Below are 18,972 nucleotides of genomic sequence, written 5' to 3' on the forward strand. Positions count from 1 at the left end.
ATAAAGAACATGATCGCCCATCACCTAATTTTGCACAAAAGGGTTTAGCTCTCTTCTTTTTATTTCCAAAATTAGCCGCAATTATAAAGCTACACTATATTACCATTATTGCCTAACACCATTTTGAGACTTTCCAAAAAAAAAAAAACCTTTCTCCATTTTAACGTGAGAGCTTTGACCTGCCGGCTCTTGCAAACCAAAGGACTGTTTGAAAAATACCATAAAATCCCGAAACCCAATCACGAACTAACCAGACATCTCCGCCTCGTCAGTTAATCGGTGTAACTTCTCCGGGATAACGTGTCACAATCCCGCCCCGTTCCCTTCCCGTTGAACATTTTTTTTAAAAACAAAACAAAACACGTGGCTCTGGAGACGTGCTTTATTTTTGAAGGCTGCGCTCGGAAGTCGTGTGTGTCCCCCCCCCCCGGCCGCTTTGACTCTCGTGGCTGCCTGATGATTTGCTTACTTGGAGCAGGACCGAGTTTGGAGCGGGTACTGTGAAATGTGTAACCACGATGTTGCCCGGATAATCGGCGGAGGACGTTAAGGGAGACGGAGGTAAGAAACCCGCGACAGCTGCCGCTCTCCGCTCCGTTTCCGCGGATCGCATCAGTCAGGTGATTCGGCCGCGGTGAACTTCTGTCTTTCGGTCTCCGGCTAATTTCCAGGTCTCGTCTGTTGTTAAATGGGGCCAGTTTTCTGTGGCGGATTTCTGTCATTTTGGCCGCTGACAGCGGACGAGTGGCAATCGACCGAAGTTTGCCCGCAGCCCGATCTCGGATTTTTACAAACTTGATGAGGCGCAGACTGGTTGCCCGGCTCCCCGTGATTACCACCGGACTGTTTTAGACAAACCGGGTCCCTTATCTATTTATTTATTCGTTTATTGGGACGGCACGCGCCCCCCCCCCCCCCCCCTCCCCAGACGCCTCGCGGACGGTAAATACGCGCGTGGCGAGGGTTCATTTTGTCGCAACGTGTTCGGAGAATAAATCGTGGATTCGTGCGTCCGCACCTGATGCGCTCTGATGTTGCGGCCAGTTGAGGATGCAGCCTGTCAGCATCACTCGAGGCGGCTGCCGAGTGGTCCGACAGCAGCCTGTTCACCATCGTCCAGAGCTTAATCACCTCCCAGACGTACAGGCAGTCATTCGGGGCTTTAAATGGAGTGGAAAAGAAAAAGAAGCACGGAGGGATCTCGCCTCATTTTTCCTGCTTTCATCAGTTTGATAGTTGTATAACTTATTTCGGGATTTTTAGCGGAGCGGATCAAATGACTTGGACACGTCTAATCATGAACATGCGCAGCCGACATGAACTAAACGGCTCTCCGAGGCGTTTGTGAATAGCGGGCCTACCTGTTGAGGGCACGTGTGCGTGCGTGCGTGCGTGTGTGTGAGCAGCTTGATAAATTGAACCGTCACCTCTCAGTATGCCGACGTTATTACAGCGACGTGACCGCTCTCAACGAGACCTCAGACTAATGACCTGCAATGGAAACTGTTGCTTTGCGCTTATCGACCTGTTGTCTGCCTTTGGTTCTTAATTAAAATAAATTAACATGTTGGGTGCATGAAACAAAATTCCCTGAAATGATCAAGTTAGGGGGGGGGGGGTTATTTCACAGAATATATTTAATTTGCTAGTTTTTGATTCATATTATTGAAAAAAAACCACACACATTCCTATTGATTGAGAATGGATGAAAGTGTAGACTGGAGTAGAACTAACTGTCTTTTGCATCACATTGTAAGTGAGACAGGCGCTAATGATCCCGTACCCTCCCCCCTCCTCTCAGCCCGCAGACCTACGACCAGCTGAAGGCGAGTGAAGCAGGCAAGACAGCCACACCTCATGCGTGGGCTCGGCAAAGGTCCGAGTGGATACGGGTCTGACAAACATGGGTGTGCTCCAGCTCCACAACCCCACTCACCCCGGCACGCTTCTGCAGCGAGCCAATCAGATGCGTCTGTCCGGCACCTTGTGTGATGTCATCATCACGGTGGACGGCCAGGAGTTCCCGGCGCACCGCACCGTCCTGGCCTGCACCAGCAAAATGTTCGAGATCTTGTTCCACCGCAGCAGCCTGCGCTACGCCCTGGACTTCCTGTCCCCCAAGACCTTCCAGCAGATCCTGGAGTACGCCTACACCGCGTCCCTCCAGGCCACAGCTGAGGACCTGGATGACTTGCTGTACGCCGCTGAGATCCTGGAGATCGAGTACCTGGAGGAGCAGTGTCTGAAGGTGCTGGAGACCATCCAGGCGGAGGAGAGTGAGGAGGTGGCAGTGAGGAATCACAGCTCCGGAGACCACAGTGACCATAGCCGGGCTAGGCACTGGAGGCACATGTTGATGTCCAAGAAGCATTCCATACAGGACGGACCCAACCGCAACACTCCCACCGCCCTACACCACCTGGCACTGTACCACATGACGGAGAGGAGCTCTCCTGGTCCAGAGCCTCAGGTTGCTCCTGAATCGAGCCCCAAGTTGGACGCGGAGGTTGACATGGAGAGCTCCCAGCAGCCTCGTCACCACGGTGCAAAGCTATCCCAGGCCTCATCCCTGGATCCCGCTAGAAGTATCAAATCAGAGAGCATGCAGGTGGATGAGGCCAACAGCTGCGAGGGCAGGTCCTCCAGTGCTGGGGAGGGGAGCTGCGTGTCAGACCAGCCCAGAGACGAGGGCCCGGGGACGCCCCTGAGAGGCAGTGTGATCACCAGTGCTCGAGAGCTGCACACAGGCCCCGAAGACGGAGGACAAGTGGTGGGGAATTCTCTTGACTGTTTCCCCGGGATCCCCGAGAAACATCTGGCCTCCATATACTCGGTGCCCTCCAACCAGACAGGGGAGGGGATGCTGCCAGTGCCCGTTTCAGTGGCCCCGTCCATGGGCGTGCCACTGGACCCGAGGGCCTACAGCGGTCTGCTGCACCAGGGCTTGCTGCACAGAGAGCTCCTCAGCAGGCTGGGCCAGTTTGCAGCGGGCATGAGGCACGAGGGCCAGGCTCAAGGGCAGCAGTGCTGTGGCGAATGTGGGCTTCAGCTGCACAGCAGGCAGGCCATGGAGCAGCACAGGTACCGCACGGGAAACTTCCATCAACGGCACATTTTTGACACTTTGACACTACAGCGTTACAGTTTATTTTAAATGTATATTTGTATCTTATAGTTTCACATTGAGGTCCAAATTTTACTAATCACTTGCTAAAGCCAAAAGAAATAGGTTGTCATTTTTAGTCTGTGAGATTTTGCTGAAAAAAATTTTTTTTTTTAATTTAAAAAAACACTGCCACACTCCCGGCTCCACATTTTTACTGACATACATGTGCCCTCTAATGAACGATGTGAGGGATTTCAGCTGCATGTGTGCTTGTGCGGTATGATGAATGTAAGCTAAGTAGTTGATTATGCTGTTGGAGCACTGGACACGTGCCTCTAGAATTGAACTGTGCCAGGGGTTTGTTTGTTTGCTTTTGTTTGTTTTTTCCTTCTTCATTCAACATGTTAAAATACTACGAGTTAAAAGCTGGAAGGAGCAACGGCAAATATGTTAATTTATTCTCAGGGACACCTGCACTCATGTCTTAACGGTGAGACGTGTCGGGAAGTTCTGAATCAGGTCTTTGTGAGGGATTTGATATAAAGACTCCTTGGTGTCTTAGAACGCTGTTATTTAGAAAGCCTTATTTTTTTTAAATTCTCTTTGATTATTTGCGTAGAAGTGTGCCTCGCGCAACAGGGTGTCTCCCAGGCTATTTGATATGCGTTCCTTTTCATCAGCAGAGAGGAGCATCTCAGTGGGGACCAGGGGGACTGGACGCTTAGGCTAGATGATGGATAACTTGTGCTTCTCGGCTCGCTCTGTTGTTTTTTCTTTATTTCTCCTTCATTTAGGAGCTTGTCAGTTTGTACTTCGTCATTGTGCAGAAAAAAAAGAAGAAAAAAAACCTTACCAACCATCTCAATGTGAACTCGTTAATTTGATTTCAGATGTTTTGTAATTGTGTGTGCTTGGCAGTGTTTGACTCATCACTAATCATTTGAAACAAGACAATCTGTGCGCCTGAAGTCCTAAAATGCAGCCAACCCACGATTAGGATCACAGTCTTTCCCCGTCCGCGCCTCTGGCTGACATTTCAGCCCTACGCCACTTTTAGAGTCGTGTTGAAACCGCCCGGTGAAACGGAGCATCCTGTGGGATATTTTAGTGATGCGCGTTGCTTACTCATGAAGACGGGCGGATGTCTGCAGGTTGAAGGAGGTGCAATGGTGGCACTGCTTGAGGATGTAATGAATTTGCTGCAGGTCTGTAACCAGGTCACTGAGCATACACCTGGTCTGCAGATTGACATTTGTAGTGTGGTTAAAGAAGTATCTCCTGGCACAGTGTCCGTATGAAAAAACAGAAAAACAGATTTGTTTTCTGAATTTTTGCTTTGGTAGTCCTAGAAAAATAAAGGAACAAAAAGTTACAAAAATTGAGTTCCAAAATTAGAAATATGCAATATATTTTTTAAAGGCGATGCCTGCAATGTGTCTGACATTATAAAATAAAAACTAGTTTTTCAGGTAATTTTTAAAAGTTAATGCAACCTCTGTTAGTAGAATTATTGGGCTATTTTAAATGTTTGAAGACAGCAAATTTTTTCAGTATCCTTAAATTAATTAACTTATTGTCATTGTGTCTTTTTTAGGAACTAAAATAATACCATTATATTTTTATCGCATTTTTGCCTCTTTACATTTTTTTGAGAGGAGTGAGGAAACTAAGAGAGAGAGAGAGAGAAAGAGAGAGAGAGAGAGAGATGGGGAATGGGCAAAAAATTTCCCCACCTGTACTCGAACCGGGGACGATGTGATTTACATGGTCAGTGCCTTAACCCCTAGGACACAAGGACACTGTATTTTTTTATTTTTTATTAAATAGTTAACGGTGTAGAGTAAAAAGGAAATGTATACATCACGGTTACAGGCTTCACACCTGAGAGTGCCAAAAAAAAAAGCTTTTTTAAGTCTCACATGACTGCTTAAGTAAATGATCACCATTAAAAGTCGGCAAAAAGCTGAGAAACTGCCAGCGCTCCTGAAAATGCTGCTCCGATATTATTCCTTTTTCTTAAGACGTAAATGTTGATTTCATGTGTGTTAATTACATCTCCGGACTCATTTATTTTTGACCACAGAGTGTGGTTAACCGTGCACTCTTTTTATGCCATTTGCTCTGCTGTTAGCGGGGTGATATAAGGATAACAGTGCAGATGCCTTGCATGCTTGGATGTGTGTGATATGATATGATAGGTTTTGCTGCTGGCAGAGCTTCAGCGAATCATCTTCTTTTCTCCTTTTCATTGCAGTTACAGTGGATGTGAGCGCATGTTATGTTGGGGTATGAGTTTGCGTGCATGTACTTTGTGCGTGTTTGTGCGCGTGCCCCGGTGTCTTGCAGTGCTGGCGGGTGGAGGCACGCGTATGTCTGTACTCTGAAATTAGCCAGATATGCTATTGTCTGTGTTCTCTCGGCATCCGTGCGTTGTGATTCACAACTCCAAGGGCCTCTTACACTAATGATGCTGCATTCAGTGAGGGATTCTTGCCGGAATTAAAACATGCTCGTCTTGTTACGAGGACAATGATGCTTCTGGGTTTGGGAGACCTTACAGAAAAGGCGCAGAAACTAGATACTTTTGTTATCGCGAGTGCGTTCTTCGCTCTGTTAACACACTCACATTAGTGTTTGTCTTTCCACAGGAGGCTGCATAACGAGGAGAAGGGCCACGGCTGTGAATACTGTGGCAAACACTTCCAGGACAGCATGCGGCTAAGGATGCACATGCTGTCTCACACAGGTACTTAGTAACTCTCACACTCTCGTCTCACAATATTCAGTGCTCATGAAGCCTCTCGATGGCGCGGCCTTTCGAATGCACCTGTTCGTACTACAACCCCTCCCTCCATCCTCCCCCTCCTCCCACCAGTTAGTGCTGCTCCGAATACTTGGATCATGCTTTCTTTTCCATGCTTAGGTCCATGTACCCCCCCCCCTCCCCGTCTCTCTCTCTCTCTCTCTCTCTGGTCTCCTCTCTCCGTTTGAATCGTTTTCTGTGTTTTTTCGGAGACTCTGGCGGCTCGCCAGCTCTGCCCCTTCTGAGTGATGACATCATCAGCTGCCGGCAGGCCTGGGTGTTCTGCCAGTGTTCCGAAGCGTGTGTGATGGCTCGCTCGCAGATGTGTGTCCAGGAACACACTGTACCCAAATGCAGACTTAATCAGACCTGACTGCTCTCCCAGCTACTTTATCCAAAATAGAGAAAGAGGAGCGGAGGGGTGGGGGCGGGTTGGGCTGGGGGTGGGGGTGGGGGTGGGGGGGGCGGGAGTGGATCAGGCACTAAAAATGAAACTAAAACAGAAACCTCAAATGGAATGTGTGTATAGACAAGGCGAGGTCCCTTGATCGGGAATGACAGACTGCTGACAGATGAGAGAGAATCTGCTTCTCTAAACTTCACCTGAGACGTCCCTTTTTTTTTTTTCCTCGCCTATATCCTCTGCACAACCCTAAACACGCACATTGTCTTGCATTAGTCGCAGACCTCGACAACGCGCCTTGATTTTCAATTCGCGGTGACATCCACAACAGCACCACCTTTAACCTAATTTGAATTTTTGCATAAACTCTCCCCATCCCAATGTGTCAGCCCACAATAAAATAAAAGAAAAAAAAAAGAAAAAATAAAAAAAGATGAGGATCTCATTTCTTTGTCACTGTGTATTTCGGTATAGCAGCCTTAGATCCCGCTGGTTGCTAAGGAGCGAGTGCTCCACTGCTCTAATGGGCTGATTTGGTATTCAGCTCGATGCTGGCTCTTATTTTGGTATGCCAGACAAAGTGTTTTGATGGAGGACGATTGCAGCCGCGTCTGGAGACAGTTTGATGGTTTATGGATGAGAGCACACTCCGTGCCTTTGACTGCACAAGACAATGCACTATGTTCTCTTCTTCCCTTATCACACAATCTCACACAACACAACACACCACACTGGACAGCGTCACACAACATCAGGATCCACAAAACTGCTCCAGTGCCACTACTATATAAGACTACTCTCAACCAAGTTTTATTTTCGTGCTGTGTAACAAAACACACCGTTCCAAAACAATAACAGTTTGTTTTCAAAAAATGTTGTTTTTAGAAATGAACAGATTGAGGCTTTTTTGTTATTTGTGTGCAGCACTGGGAACAGTGGCACAGTATCTGTGTATAGAGGCATCGTAAGAGTTGAAAGAGGACCACATTTAGGCTGTAGCGCTCAGAGTTCCCAAAGCTTGTGGGTGTTTTAATGAGTCATTTTAACTTCATTTAAAGCCAGCTGAGCAGAAAATAGATCAGTGAATGAGCCCTGGGCCAGTATGGATCTGCAACCGATTTACATCTCTGTGAGAGCCAACCCACATCCAAACAGCTGTGTGTGTGTGTGTGTGTGTGTGTGTGTGTGTGTGTGTGTGTGTGTGTGTGTGTGCGTGCGCGTGCCTGCGTGCATATCTGTCCTATGTGTCTGTCTGTGCAGGTGTGAGGTGAGTAGCAGAACAAGGATTGAATGTTTCTGCAGTATGCATACTTGTCTATTTCATGTCATCAGAATAGACAAGGGCATTCCAAAGGTGAACTGGGAACTGTAGTTACAGTGTATGCGATGGGATTTGGGGTGTTGACTCTGAAGTGTTTTTTTGATAAAGGGATGTGCCGCAGGCGGGAAGCGTCTGCTGTAGAGAGAACAACCAGTCCTTCTGTGGCCTCTCAGGCAGACAGTCTGCTCACTGTTCAGAGACTGATAACAAGGCACGGTAAATAAAACTCTTCAGCTGGCTCTTTTTTTTTGTCAAGAAGGGCCGTTGCACCCTGTCTGGTGCTTTTGTTTGTCCTGAGTTGTGTTTTTACAGCGCTTTCCTCTGCTCCATTGTACTCTGTGCATTTGCTTCCCTGTGTTAACACCTGAAAAGCACAAGTGTGTGACAAGCAAGCCTCTTTGGTGACTTCTGTAATTGAGTGCCTTTTTCTCCTCTCTTGTTGCTTTTTCCACAGTTCTCTTTAACTGCTAAGTTAACTGACTTACTCCACAATTACAAACACACATGTTTGAGTTTGTGTCCGAATCAAGATGCATTCTTATAAATTTGATTTTATCTACAGCTCCTGCAGAGGCGCTTGTGTGTGATCAGTGCGGAGCAACATTCTCCTCAGAGGATGCTCTGGAAGGCCACAGGCAAACACACACAGGTACTTTACAAACGTGTGCATGCCCTAACACTCCCCACACACACACACACACACACACACACACACACACACACACTATGTTTAACCTGGACAGCATGCATTGAACTGTCGAGTAAGCTGTGACTACGGGACCTGTGATCGTGGGACTAAACTTGCTAGTCATGCTGGCTGGGTTAAACTGTTCCTGTCATGATGCTCCATAATTTATCAACAAGGAGGTGGGGGGCCCTCTCACATATCACCCACTAATATCTCTTGGCACCCAGACCCACTGCATGCCACTTAGCCACAGCCGTAGCTTTACAGCACCAGCATTACAGTTTCACAGACATACTGTCCTCACCTGCTCCCTGAGAGCAGCTGTAGGATTACTTACCTTACACTCACACGCTCAGCAACAAGATGAGCACCATTTGTCTCTTTCAGTATTCTCAAATTAAGAAAATGTTTGCATTACAACCCTTTCCTGTGCAGTGAGTGCCTGCCATTAACAGTTGGCACTAGGATGAGTCAAAATAAGTGTTTTTTATTAAGGTTTTGTTAAAGTTTTTTGGCTGCGAGTGACTGCACAAACCTCGACGGTGACTTGTGATTTGCAATCTGGGCTCTTAAGAGTTTGGAACAACCTGCCTGAGGAGCTGAAATCATTTTCATCTTTTAAAAATCAATTCTTGGGCACCATGGCAGCTCACCTGGTAGAGGCCGTAACACTAACAACTCACCGCAGCGGCTCGGGATCGATTTCCAGCCCGGGCCCTTTGCTGCATGTCATCCCCTCTCTCTCCCCTGCGTCTCCTGTCACTCTCTACTCTCCATCAAATAAGGCAGAATTGCGAGGGAAAAGGCGAGAGTTTTAATTGGAAGCAAAGAAATCGAGCAGTGTCGCACTTTTTAAGCAGAAGTTAGAAAGTGCTTTACGCAAAGAAGTTGAATGAAGGAGAAAAAAAAGACGAGATACATAAAAACAAGGACAACTAAGTGCATTACTGCTGAAGCAGGAAGTTCTAAAATCAAGAGAAATAAAAACTGGTATTTTTTATTATTAATGGTAGAAAGAATTTTACTGTTCTCAGACTCAGGAGTGTTATGATTACTTTTAGTACCACTTTATAATTGAGGCTAACATATAACGGGTTTATAAGTTGTCAGTAATGGCTTTGTTAATGGTTAGTAATTAATTTCTCTATCGACTAAAACTTAAATTTATTGTCCCGGAGGAGAACACAGATTTGACCATACGATACATATAGTACGCATATGTAAAATGCTTAATCCTACCACACAAGCTCGTTTAAAAAAACACAATTAAATGAATAAAATGAATCCTGTAGCTGCTAGGTTGTGTGTATTCTCTGCCAACATGGCTTGCTTTGTATTTTTAGCTTTGATTTGATAAATTAAGGAAGGAACCCTCCCATGAATTCTTTGATTCCTGACACCTTCTGAAAGAAAGCTACAAAAAACCTGAATAAATAAAACCTTTAATGACTTACAATTTCATTTATAGCTTAAAGCTGGTTGCTTTTACTTAAACAATTAGTTGATTGACTGATCAATTAATCAACAGAAAATCGATCTCCAACTATTTTGATACTCGATTAATCCTGTAAGTAATGTCCATTAAGCAAAAATGCCGAAAATGTACTGCTTCCAGCCTCTCCAATGTCAGTATTTTCTAGTTTCTTAGTCTCTCTCCTATTAAAGTAAAATGAATATCTTTGGGCTTTTAGACTGCTGTGTGAACCAACCAAGCAATACGAAGACGTCACCTTGGGCTCTGGGAAATTATGATGGACATTTTTCACCATTTTCTGACCAAATAATGAATCAAGAAAATAATTGGCAGATGAATTGATAATGAAAATAATGGTTAGCTGCGGCCTTATTTTAAAAAAAGTCCTATGACCCTGTTTTTCCATTTCATAATTTTTAAGACAAATTTAAGATAAAAACCAACTATCATGATCCGTCAGTTATATATGAACCCACAACCTGGCAAATTCTATGGTATGACAGCTTAATACTGGTCTTTAAAGCACTGACAACTATTTTGATGCCATTAATAAAATCATTATTGACAACCTATAAAATCTTTATGCTGTAAGTATGCCTCTGTAGTGAAATGGCTCTTTCCTCTTGAATATTAACCCATTAGCTGGAAGTGAGAAAGACTAAAGACGTCTGACTTAAACCTCTCTAGCTGAGACGCAGTGGTTTTCTTGTCAGACGGTACATATGCCTGACAGTGTCTGAATCCACACCTTTTCTGCTACTGTCAGAGAAAGGTGATAACCCTCACAGGAGCATTGGCATGTAACTGTAACTCCAGGTGGCACACACAGTATGAATAGTTAATGGATGTGGACGTGGAGGGGTGTTAACAATGCCCAGAAAGTTTCTACCCTCATCTCGCCGAGTTGTAAACATCCAGAGCTCGGTTTCAGCTTGGCACTGTATCCGGAGCAGGGTACAGGAGGGCATTACTCTCTCATTTTGTCATGATCTCAGCTTGGTCTGCTGTGACGCATGACCCTTTTTACTGACTCTTATTGTAGCTCTCGCAGCCCAAGACATGAGCTACAGGTAATTTAAACCACTGTGTTGAGGCTATGTGGGGAAATTATGACATTGCTCTAACTCAATGGAGAGATTTACATTTAATACATATCACCTGGAATTTATTTCTCCTAAAAACACACGGGATCTTTTACTGTTCAGTTCCGATGGCGCAACCACGGCTTTAATTTGCCATGTGGCATATCCAGTGAGCCAAATGAGTTTCCTCTTAGCAGATTAACGCTTGTCAGACCTCAGCAGCTGCAACACTGCTGTCCACCTCCTCTGTAGGGGAAATAATACTACTTTTGGGAGACCTTACTCTGAAGCAACACCGGCTGAAAGACCAGTTTACAGTGAAAGTCTCTCCAGCCATTTTGATATGTCAGAGGTGAATGGCCGTGGGTTGCTGAAGTTGGAGATCAAAGAGAGGAGTGAGAGAGGAGGAGGGGGGGGTTGACTGTGGGAAGGGAAGGGGGTAGGGGGTATGTGAGGACTTCCTGAGAGCAAGAGGATTGCTGCTGGTGTTGGATGCCACAGCTGAGAGCAAAACAACATCATGTGCTGCTGTTTACTCCTCACCACAGCACTGTCATAGTCTCCTCTGACCTACTTGTCAGTGCCCAAAATAAAAGAATGGATCTGTCTCCGAATTGCTCTCACAACAAAGGGGTTTGTTTCATCAGAGCAAGTCAAGGCTCTGGGGCACCAAGCTTTCAATATTGGAAAACCCAAGACTGTAGCTTATCTTCAGCACGCAAAGAAATTGACTGTATATCCTTCAAAGCATACTGACTGACCATTTTGCCACCTTGCCTTTAAGGCACAGGCCATAAGACTGCTGCCTTTGTGTACTCACAGCAGCTGCACTGTTTCCACCCATTACAGGCTGCTTCATCAAGTGAATAATATTACCTTCCATCCGAGCCCTAATTAAAACGGTCCTGTGGTCAATTCAGATATAGCCCGGGCTTTATATTACAGCCCTCTTAATGCAGACCTTCTGGCTTGCCTAATAGAGTGTCCGTCATCATATTGCGCCCGCCTGTTAATACCAAGTTGTAATTCACACAAGCCTTAAACTAAATTGAACTGTGCTCAGGTTGACCATTGTGTCCCCAGTATTTATTTGCACTGACTGTCAGGATACACAAAGGCCCGGGATGCCCTGTCATTTCATGCAAAGGGAAATACAGTAGATAGAGAAAAATATTGTAAACATTCTAGGAATTGAGGCGAATGAACCAGTGTGCGACCTCAATGAACCGGTCCATGGATTGGTGGTTAAACAAGAGCAACGTATCTCTTGTTGCATTAATTATTGAGTCGGTTGTTCCTTCCTCGGGTAGATTAGCAGTCTACTGATGAGCGCACGGGGTTGTTTAAGGTACCGTAGCGTTTGTGTATGTGCTTGTCGAGCCGCCATGTCTATGGGGAGCTCTCTGCATGAACACATACAGTAGCATGAAAGCACAGGGTCATGTGAGGTCTAGCACATAATGTAGCCTGCATGACTGTGTATGTTTAACTGGGTGATATCAGTGAGCCAGCAGAGAGTGAGCACACTGTATATACACTGGGCAGGGCCGTAAGAAATAGTTTATTGTGTTTTCACAATGCATAATCTAGCTGACGGACATGACCGGCCATGTTGTAAATTGTGATATACGTGTGAAATTTATTGTTCTTTTGATAGCAGCAGGAGATTTGTTTAGCTTTGACTTGGCTTTGATTAACAATTTACTGAAATAAATACATTAACAGATCGAAATTCTGCAGGCATTTATTAAAATAGGGCAACTTATTTGCATAATAACAGTCAAATTGAGATGTTTTTGTTTCTATGGAGTTTAGCTAATATAAAGTAAAAATTATTTATAAAATCAATCAGTGTAACTGGTGGACAGCGGACACTGAAGTTAAGATTAACACAGAAGAAATTATACAGATTTGCGGGCATCGCCGAATACAGTCTCTTGTTCAATTTGCGGTGGGTTTACTCCGAGATTCTCAGGGTGGGAAAACTTTTGTTTGCCGCTTGAAAAGAAACAGGCTGCGCTTATTTGTGAATGAAGGGATTAGCTTGAACACTTCACCCCAACAAGGACCATGATCCTATCTGGTTGCCTAGACACATGGTTTTGTTTCTTAGGCAGCGTGAGAGCCTGGCTGGCTCCCACCTCAGTTGGACGAAATAAGTGGGAGATGTACGAAGGCACACCATGTTAAATCACATGAGCATACATATCTTCTTAGTGGAGATATGCTGAAATAGCATAAAAACCTCTAACTGTCCTGAATTACAAACCTCAATGTGCGTTCGACCAGCGGCTCAGTAATATAATGCACACAGTAAACGTTTACATTTTCTGCCTCATAGCAGAATTGCCTGAGAGTAAATCATTATTCCCACTGTTAAGGCTCCCTCCCACTAAACACAATGCTCGGTCAACTCTCCGGCCTTTGAGGAATACCATTGATTACATGGTATTTACCCCATTGAGGGCCAAGGGTCAGGGGGTCATCCTGTGCCTTAAAACCCAAATCCCAGGCCCATTGTCTGGTTAAGGGTAAGAAAGCAGGGGGCAATGACAGCCAACTTTAGGGCTTATTCTCTCATAAAGAAGCTCCTCTGCACTTATTGCCAGGGCTTACTGGAAAACTCTACGACTGCAAATCCTGTTCGTTTGAAAAGTTAACCAAGCACAGCGAGGCGAAATGCCACCACTAACACATACAAACACTTCCTTGCCTCCGAAGGTTTTTGTTTACACTTCAAGATATTGTTTGTTATTTTTATTTTCAGCTTCGGTTGTGCAGAATAAAATCGAGAACGACTGCGGAGCTGTTGTCACCGTGTGTCAACCTGAGATCAAGAGTGAGATTCTTGTGACAGAATATTTGTCATATTTGTTTTCTCAATTTTCAGCACTGTTGCTGACAGAGAGATCAGGATACACATCTGTGAGTGTTTGCGAGTGTGTCAGGAAGTAACGGTTTACCTCCTCAAAGAAAACTGGAGTGTTAAAACTTTCAGAGCAGCCAGAACAAAGTACGCAGGCTACACTGAAACTGCCATTTACAATATATGATGGTTAATGAAGAGAGAGTGGAGAGAGGATAATTAAAGTAGCTGCGAAGTAACTACAAGGTGGATAATGTGTAATTCAGTTGGTTGAGGACTCCACTCTGCCTGCAGCTTAGCAGACCTGGACACATTGGAACAGATAGCACCCCCCCCTGCTGGCTGCTGCAAACATTACCAGAGAAACTAGTTAAAGTGAGTCAAGGCTCCACATCACAGGTCATGTAGAGAACGCATTTTGTGCTTCTTAAATGTCTTTGGCCATTTTTAGATGGATCATTATCCAGACCGCACTGTTGCGATATGCACGGTGAACTGGCATCAGTTAGGTATGACTCAGGCAGAAAGTGATGCTGGTCAGACAGTGAAAGGATTTTCCTGTATGCTCAGCGGATAAGGGGGAGTGGGGAGGGTGCAGAGGCGTTGAGGGTCTTTTGTCTTCAACTAAAATATTGTGATCCGTGGGTGAGAAAGGCCCTTGGTCATTAGGCGACAACATAAAGACAGGGATTGCAGGAGTTGCGTGAGTAGCCTATGACTAATGGGCTTGGTCAATGAGGGCTTGGACCTCATTGTGTAACCTTTGTGCAAAAGTCCACAGGATAAAGCCTCTGAACAGGTGCAGTTCATTCCACCGGATCACCCTCCCGCAGGATTGTTAAGATCAGGGAATGTCTTTCATCCTGTCTTCTTTCTGTTAATGATTACGAATGATCAGTGCTATTAGAGCTGTTCGGGGGAAAATTTCAAAACTAGGTTCGAAAAAGCAGCACCGTCATCTCAGAGAAAAGGCTTTGGTGTGTCCATGCCAAATTGTACTTATCTGTGAAATATTAAGACTAAAATGCATCAAAGCGTCTTTTTGTTCGAACAAATGGTGATACGTGCATTAGTAAACAACACACAGTGAGTGTTTCTGATTTATCCCCGAAATGTGAATTTGCTTGATTTGTTTCTTTTTCTTCCTTTGAAAAGGCTTGTCTGTTAACTTGATTGAACCTAAAGCAAGTGTCTGACACTCTTCCCTCTTAGTATGAGTGTGCTGTATCCCTTTCCCTGCGTTAATTCCAATTTAATTGCCAGTTGCCTCAAGGCACTTCAATAACAGTAACAAATGATTTGATTTAGTGGACCTCATCAGACTGCATTTTAAATGCGACACAGCAACCCCACTTGAATTCCAATGAAGTGCTGGCACAGTCCTCTGTTTACTAATGATCCTCCGCTGGAGATGTCTGATTGAATCTGAGTCAGGAGCAATGGGACCTGCTAGCATTGTAAATGATCTGCAACCTGAGCAGACAGAGAAATAAGGACCTCATAATCACACATTAAAGCCACACTCTCCAGGACATGCGCATCATGTCCAATGCAGCTGATTAACCGGTCCCTCAGTCTTGCCACACGTATGAATTTGCATCGGTCAAACACACCCAGTCAACACTTGATCTACAGAGGCGATGTATGCCAGCGCTCAAATCCATCATGGCATTCGCAGCCTGTAGATCAGGTTTGACTGTATGACAGCCAATGGATCTTCTTCATATAGCCATTTTGACTTAAACTACCATACCAGCGATTCCCTATCTGTATTCCTCTCCACACTCTGTGCAACAGGAAAGCAGCCCCAAAGAGATGCCAGGTCACACACAGGATTAAACTGGATTGTGTTTTTTCCTGCAGTCCTGCCTTTAATGGCTTGATATCACTACTTAACATTCTGCACAGAGCGCATAGTGTAGGCATCATTTAGGGTGGAGCTACTATCAGCCGCTCTTTGAGCACAGAGATAGAGGACTTCACAGGCTGGAGCTGACTCCTGATGGGGAATGAAGAGAATAATTACACATCTAACACACCAGGAAGGAGCCATTGATTGTGTGATTGGCATGCTGTGCATTGTGTGGGAAATTCTTAAAGAAAACAATGACTTTCATGGTTTAAAATAGAACGTATAAAGACTCACAGTTGAAAGTGCCTCTGGGCTTTTAGGGGAGTTAGTTTAGGTAGAGGCACTTGCTCTTTGAAAGAAGCTTTTCCCTCAGAGGACTCACACAAAGTTGAAGTGACCCAGTTTCCCCACTTAAGGCCCTGTCTGTGTACGGTACTGAAATAACTGTGCGTCTGTGTCTTGCGCGTTCTCCAGGGACTGACATGGCGGTGTTCTGTCTGCTGTGTGCAAAGCGCTTCCAGACCCAGAAGGCCCTGCAGCAGCACATGGAGGTCCATGCAGGCATGCACAGCTACATCTGTAGCCACTGCGAGCGCCCCTTCCCCAGCCACACTACCCTCAAGAGACATTTGCGATCGCACACGGGTAAGACGCGGCTCATTTGCACCATCATCGCTGTCTGCAGTGTTATCTCCCGTCACCAAACAAACATTTGGTGTCAAACGCATGCATATGTTAAGAAAGAGACAAAGACGGCAGTATTTTTGTATTTGGGTTAAATTCCTTAGGTTATTGGCTTTGAGGGTTTAGTCAATTTGCATGCATCCTCTCCCACCCTCCTTTTTCCTTCTTTATAAGATGACTCACCTCTCTGATGACAGCACTGTACCGTTATGGCCGGTGCATATTTTGGGCAATTTTCATCCTGTTTATATTTTGGGTTCTTAGACAGCCTTTGGGCTTCTGCGATTCACGGCTGTCAGTTCTAGTGCTGTTCACCCAAAATGATAGAGGAAACCCAAATAAATATTGAAGGAAAAGCAAATGGAAATGACTTGTCTGTGTGTTCTACTGAGGGTGAGTCTTAGTGCCGCAGGAGACGGAGAGATATTTACTGAAAAGATGTCCCCCTTTCTTCTTTTACCTTAAATAACACTCCCAGCCGTCAGGACGGCTTGATGTCTAGACAGGAGAAATACATAATTGATGTGAAGAGACAGAAGTGAGGGGAGTTTTGGCCATGGCAGTGTATCTTGTTTGTATGCCATTCTGCTTGGAAGTAACATTTTGTAAATGTCATCTGCTCCACAGTGGGGTGGGGGATTGGGGAGAATCGGCCTGTAATGAGGAGAGCAATGTATCCTCTGACTTGGCTGTTGCTGTGGACACTGAGATAATGAGGCACATAGGTCATTGGAGATGAGTCAAACCCTCAGCCTAGGAGAGAAATAGATTAACTACAGTATAGAGAGCAGAGCAGCACATGCCTGGAGGACTTTTATTAGCTATTAGCAGACAGCCAAGAGGAGTGTCCTCGTGTCATAACATTAGCAACGTCTGATAGCACATTATTTCCCTGCTTGATATGCATGTGCACAAAGGGCTGTGTGACTATTTGACCTATGCCGCTACATATGAGCCATACCATGCCGTGCCGAGGATAAAGTTGGCCTTAAGTGCTACGGCTAGTGATAACGGGCGGTGCTGGTTTTGTGGCCGCTGTTGTGACACGACTGTTTTCAGGCGATCACCCGTTTGAGTGCGAATTCTGCGGGAGCTGTTTCAGAGACGATGGCACGCTGAGGGGCCATAAACGCATCCACACAGGAGAGAAGCCTTACGAGTGCAACGGCTGTGGGAAGAGGTTCAGCCTCAAACACCAGCTAGAGACACACTACCGTGTACATACAGGTGCGAGACCAAAACACACTCAAACATACAGGAGAGAGGGGTCTTCAGGGTATTGGTGCTGCTAATAGGGCTTATTTTGCTTAGTAATTCAGTGCTTTTAAATTAAAAGGGACATGGAAAATATAGAATATTTCTCATCTTGCTGTCAGTTAATCCCATGAAAAGGCAAAAACCAACAAGTATCGTCTTTATAGCCAAAGCCTGGTATATCTTATTTCTCTGTGCCGCAGAGCTCCACTGTAGTTCAAAAACACATCAAAAAGGGCCACAACTTTTGCACTGGCCTACATGTTCCTTCATTATGATGAACACAGCCAATGTAGTTTATTTTGACCGTCCTGCTGCTGTAAATGTGCAGAAAATGGTCCTCTACAAATGCACCTGTTTAATCAACATTTGCTAAAAACTACAAAGGCCAGTGGTTTTAGGTTATTTTTCCTTTTTTTTTTAAAAAAAAAAAAAAAAAAAAAAGTTTGACCTGTTTTTAAAGATTCACACCTTCCGTGGGAATAAATGGTCTTGGAGTTCTTTTCATGGGAGAAAGATCTAGAATATTTTTACAGCTAAAATGACTGTATCCCACAAAGATGCATCATTTTTAGAGTAAAAAAAAATATATCATTTACGATAAAGGGTGTTTAAAATTTTATTGAATCTGAGGCTAAAAACAGCAAATCATAACCACTAAATTTTGTTGGTTTAGCAGCATTTAAAAGCTATTTTATCGAAAATGAAACATACTTATTTTACAGAGAAACACTATTGAACACTTACAAAAAAAATCCTTTTAACATGTGACGACAAGTTAAACGTACTTTCAGCTTACATTTAACTGACTGATATCGTCTGATATCTCACAGAGGTTAGAGAGAACCCGCATTTGTGGTGGATTACACTGACTGATCAATATCTAATATTAAACTAAAGGCAAATTGATATAGGTCTAATCCTGGATCACAAACACACACACACACACACACACACACACACACACTACACACCAAACAATACCACAACAAGGACAGTGGACTGACAGAGGTGAATCCTGTTTCACCTGGCAGGCCTCTGGCTCTACAAGGTTAAAGCTTTATTGTTGAACTTTTCAGGTGAGAAGCCATTTGAGTGTAAGCTGTGTCACCAGCGGTCCAGAGACTACTCAGCTATGATCAAGCACCTGCGCACTCACAACGGAGCGTCTCCGTACCAGTGCACCATCTGCCAGGACTTCTGCCCGAGCCTGGCCGCCATGCAGAAGCACATGAAGAGCCACAAGCCTGAAGAGGTGCCGGCAGACTGGAGGATAGAAAAGACTTACCTGTACGTCTGTTACGTCTGAGCAGGACTTGGACCCCCACCCCGCACAATCTCTGACACACACTCACTCGGTTGGGTGAAAAGCTTGTAACTCCAATGTTGCTGATTTTTAAAGCTGAGGGATTAAACGTTTCTTTATGGGTTAAAGAAAA

At 44.9% G+C, this 18,972-nt stretch overlaps 1 protein-coding gene across 2 annotated transcripts; it reads left to right on the plus strand.

Moving 5' to 3' along the window:
- Positions 1 to 448: 448 nt before the first annotated feature.
- On the plus strand, positions 449 to 18,972 carry zbtb16b (zinc finger and BTB domain containing 16b). Of its 2 annotated transcripts, XM_040131530.1 has the most exons (8): positions 449 to 561; positions 1,802 to 3,081; positions 5,755 to 5,852; positions 7,742 to 7,849; positions 8,196 to 8,282; positions 16,070 to 16,240; positions 17,339 to 17,506; positions 18,613 to 18,972. In XM_040131530.1, the coding sequence occupies exons 2-8, from the start codon at positions 1,904 to 1,906 to the stop codon at positions 18,840 to 18,842; spliced, it is 2,040 nt and encodes a 679-aa protein (XP_039987464.1). In that variant the 5' UTR covers positions 449 to 561; positions 1,802 to 1,903; the 3' UTR covers positions 18,843 to 18,972. The 2 variants fall into 2 exon arrangements, with proteins under 2 accessions (XP_039987464.1, XP_039987465.1); XM_040131531.1 differs by lacking the exon at positions 7,742 to 7,849.

The sequence above is a fragment of the Xiphias gladius genome, chromosome 7 (assembly GCF_016859285.1).
Source record: "Xiphias gladius isolate SHS-SW01 ecotype Sanya breed wild chromosome 7, ASM1685928v1, whole genome shotgun sequence".
Taxonomy (NCBI): domain Eukaryota; kingdom Metazoa; phylum Chordata; class Actinopteri; order Istiophoriformes; family Xiphiidae; genus Xiphias; species Xiphias gladius.

Excerpts from the sequence above, each read along its gene's own strand:
- zbtb16b (XM_040131530.1), top strand. The coding sequence starts at position 1,904 with ATGGGTGTGCTCCAGCTCCACAACCCCACTCACCCCGGCACGCTTCTG. Across the intron at positions 3,082-5,754 it reads CAGGCCATGGAGCAGCACAG|GAGGCTGCATAACGAGGAGA; the intron begins GTACCGCACGGG and ends GTCTTTCCACAG. Across the intron at positions 17,507-18,612 it reads ACACTACCGTGTACATACAG|GTGAGAAGCCATTTGAGTGT; the intron begins GTGCGAGACCAA and ends TGAACTTTTCAG.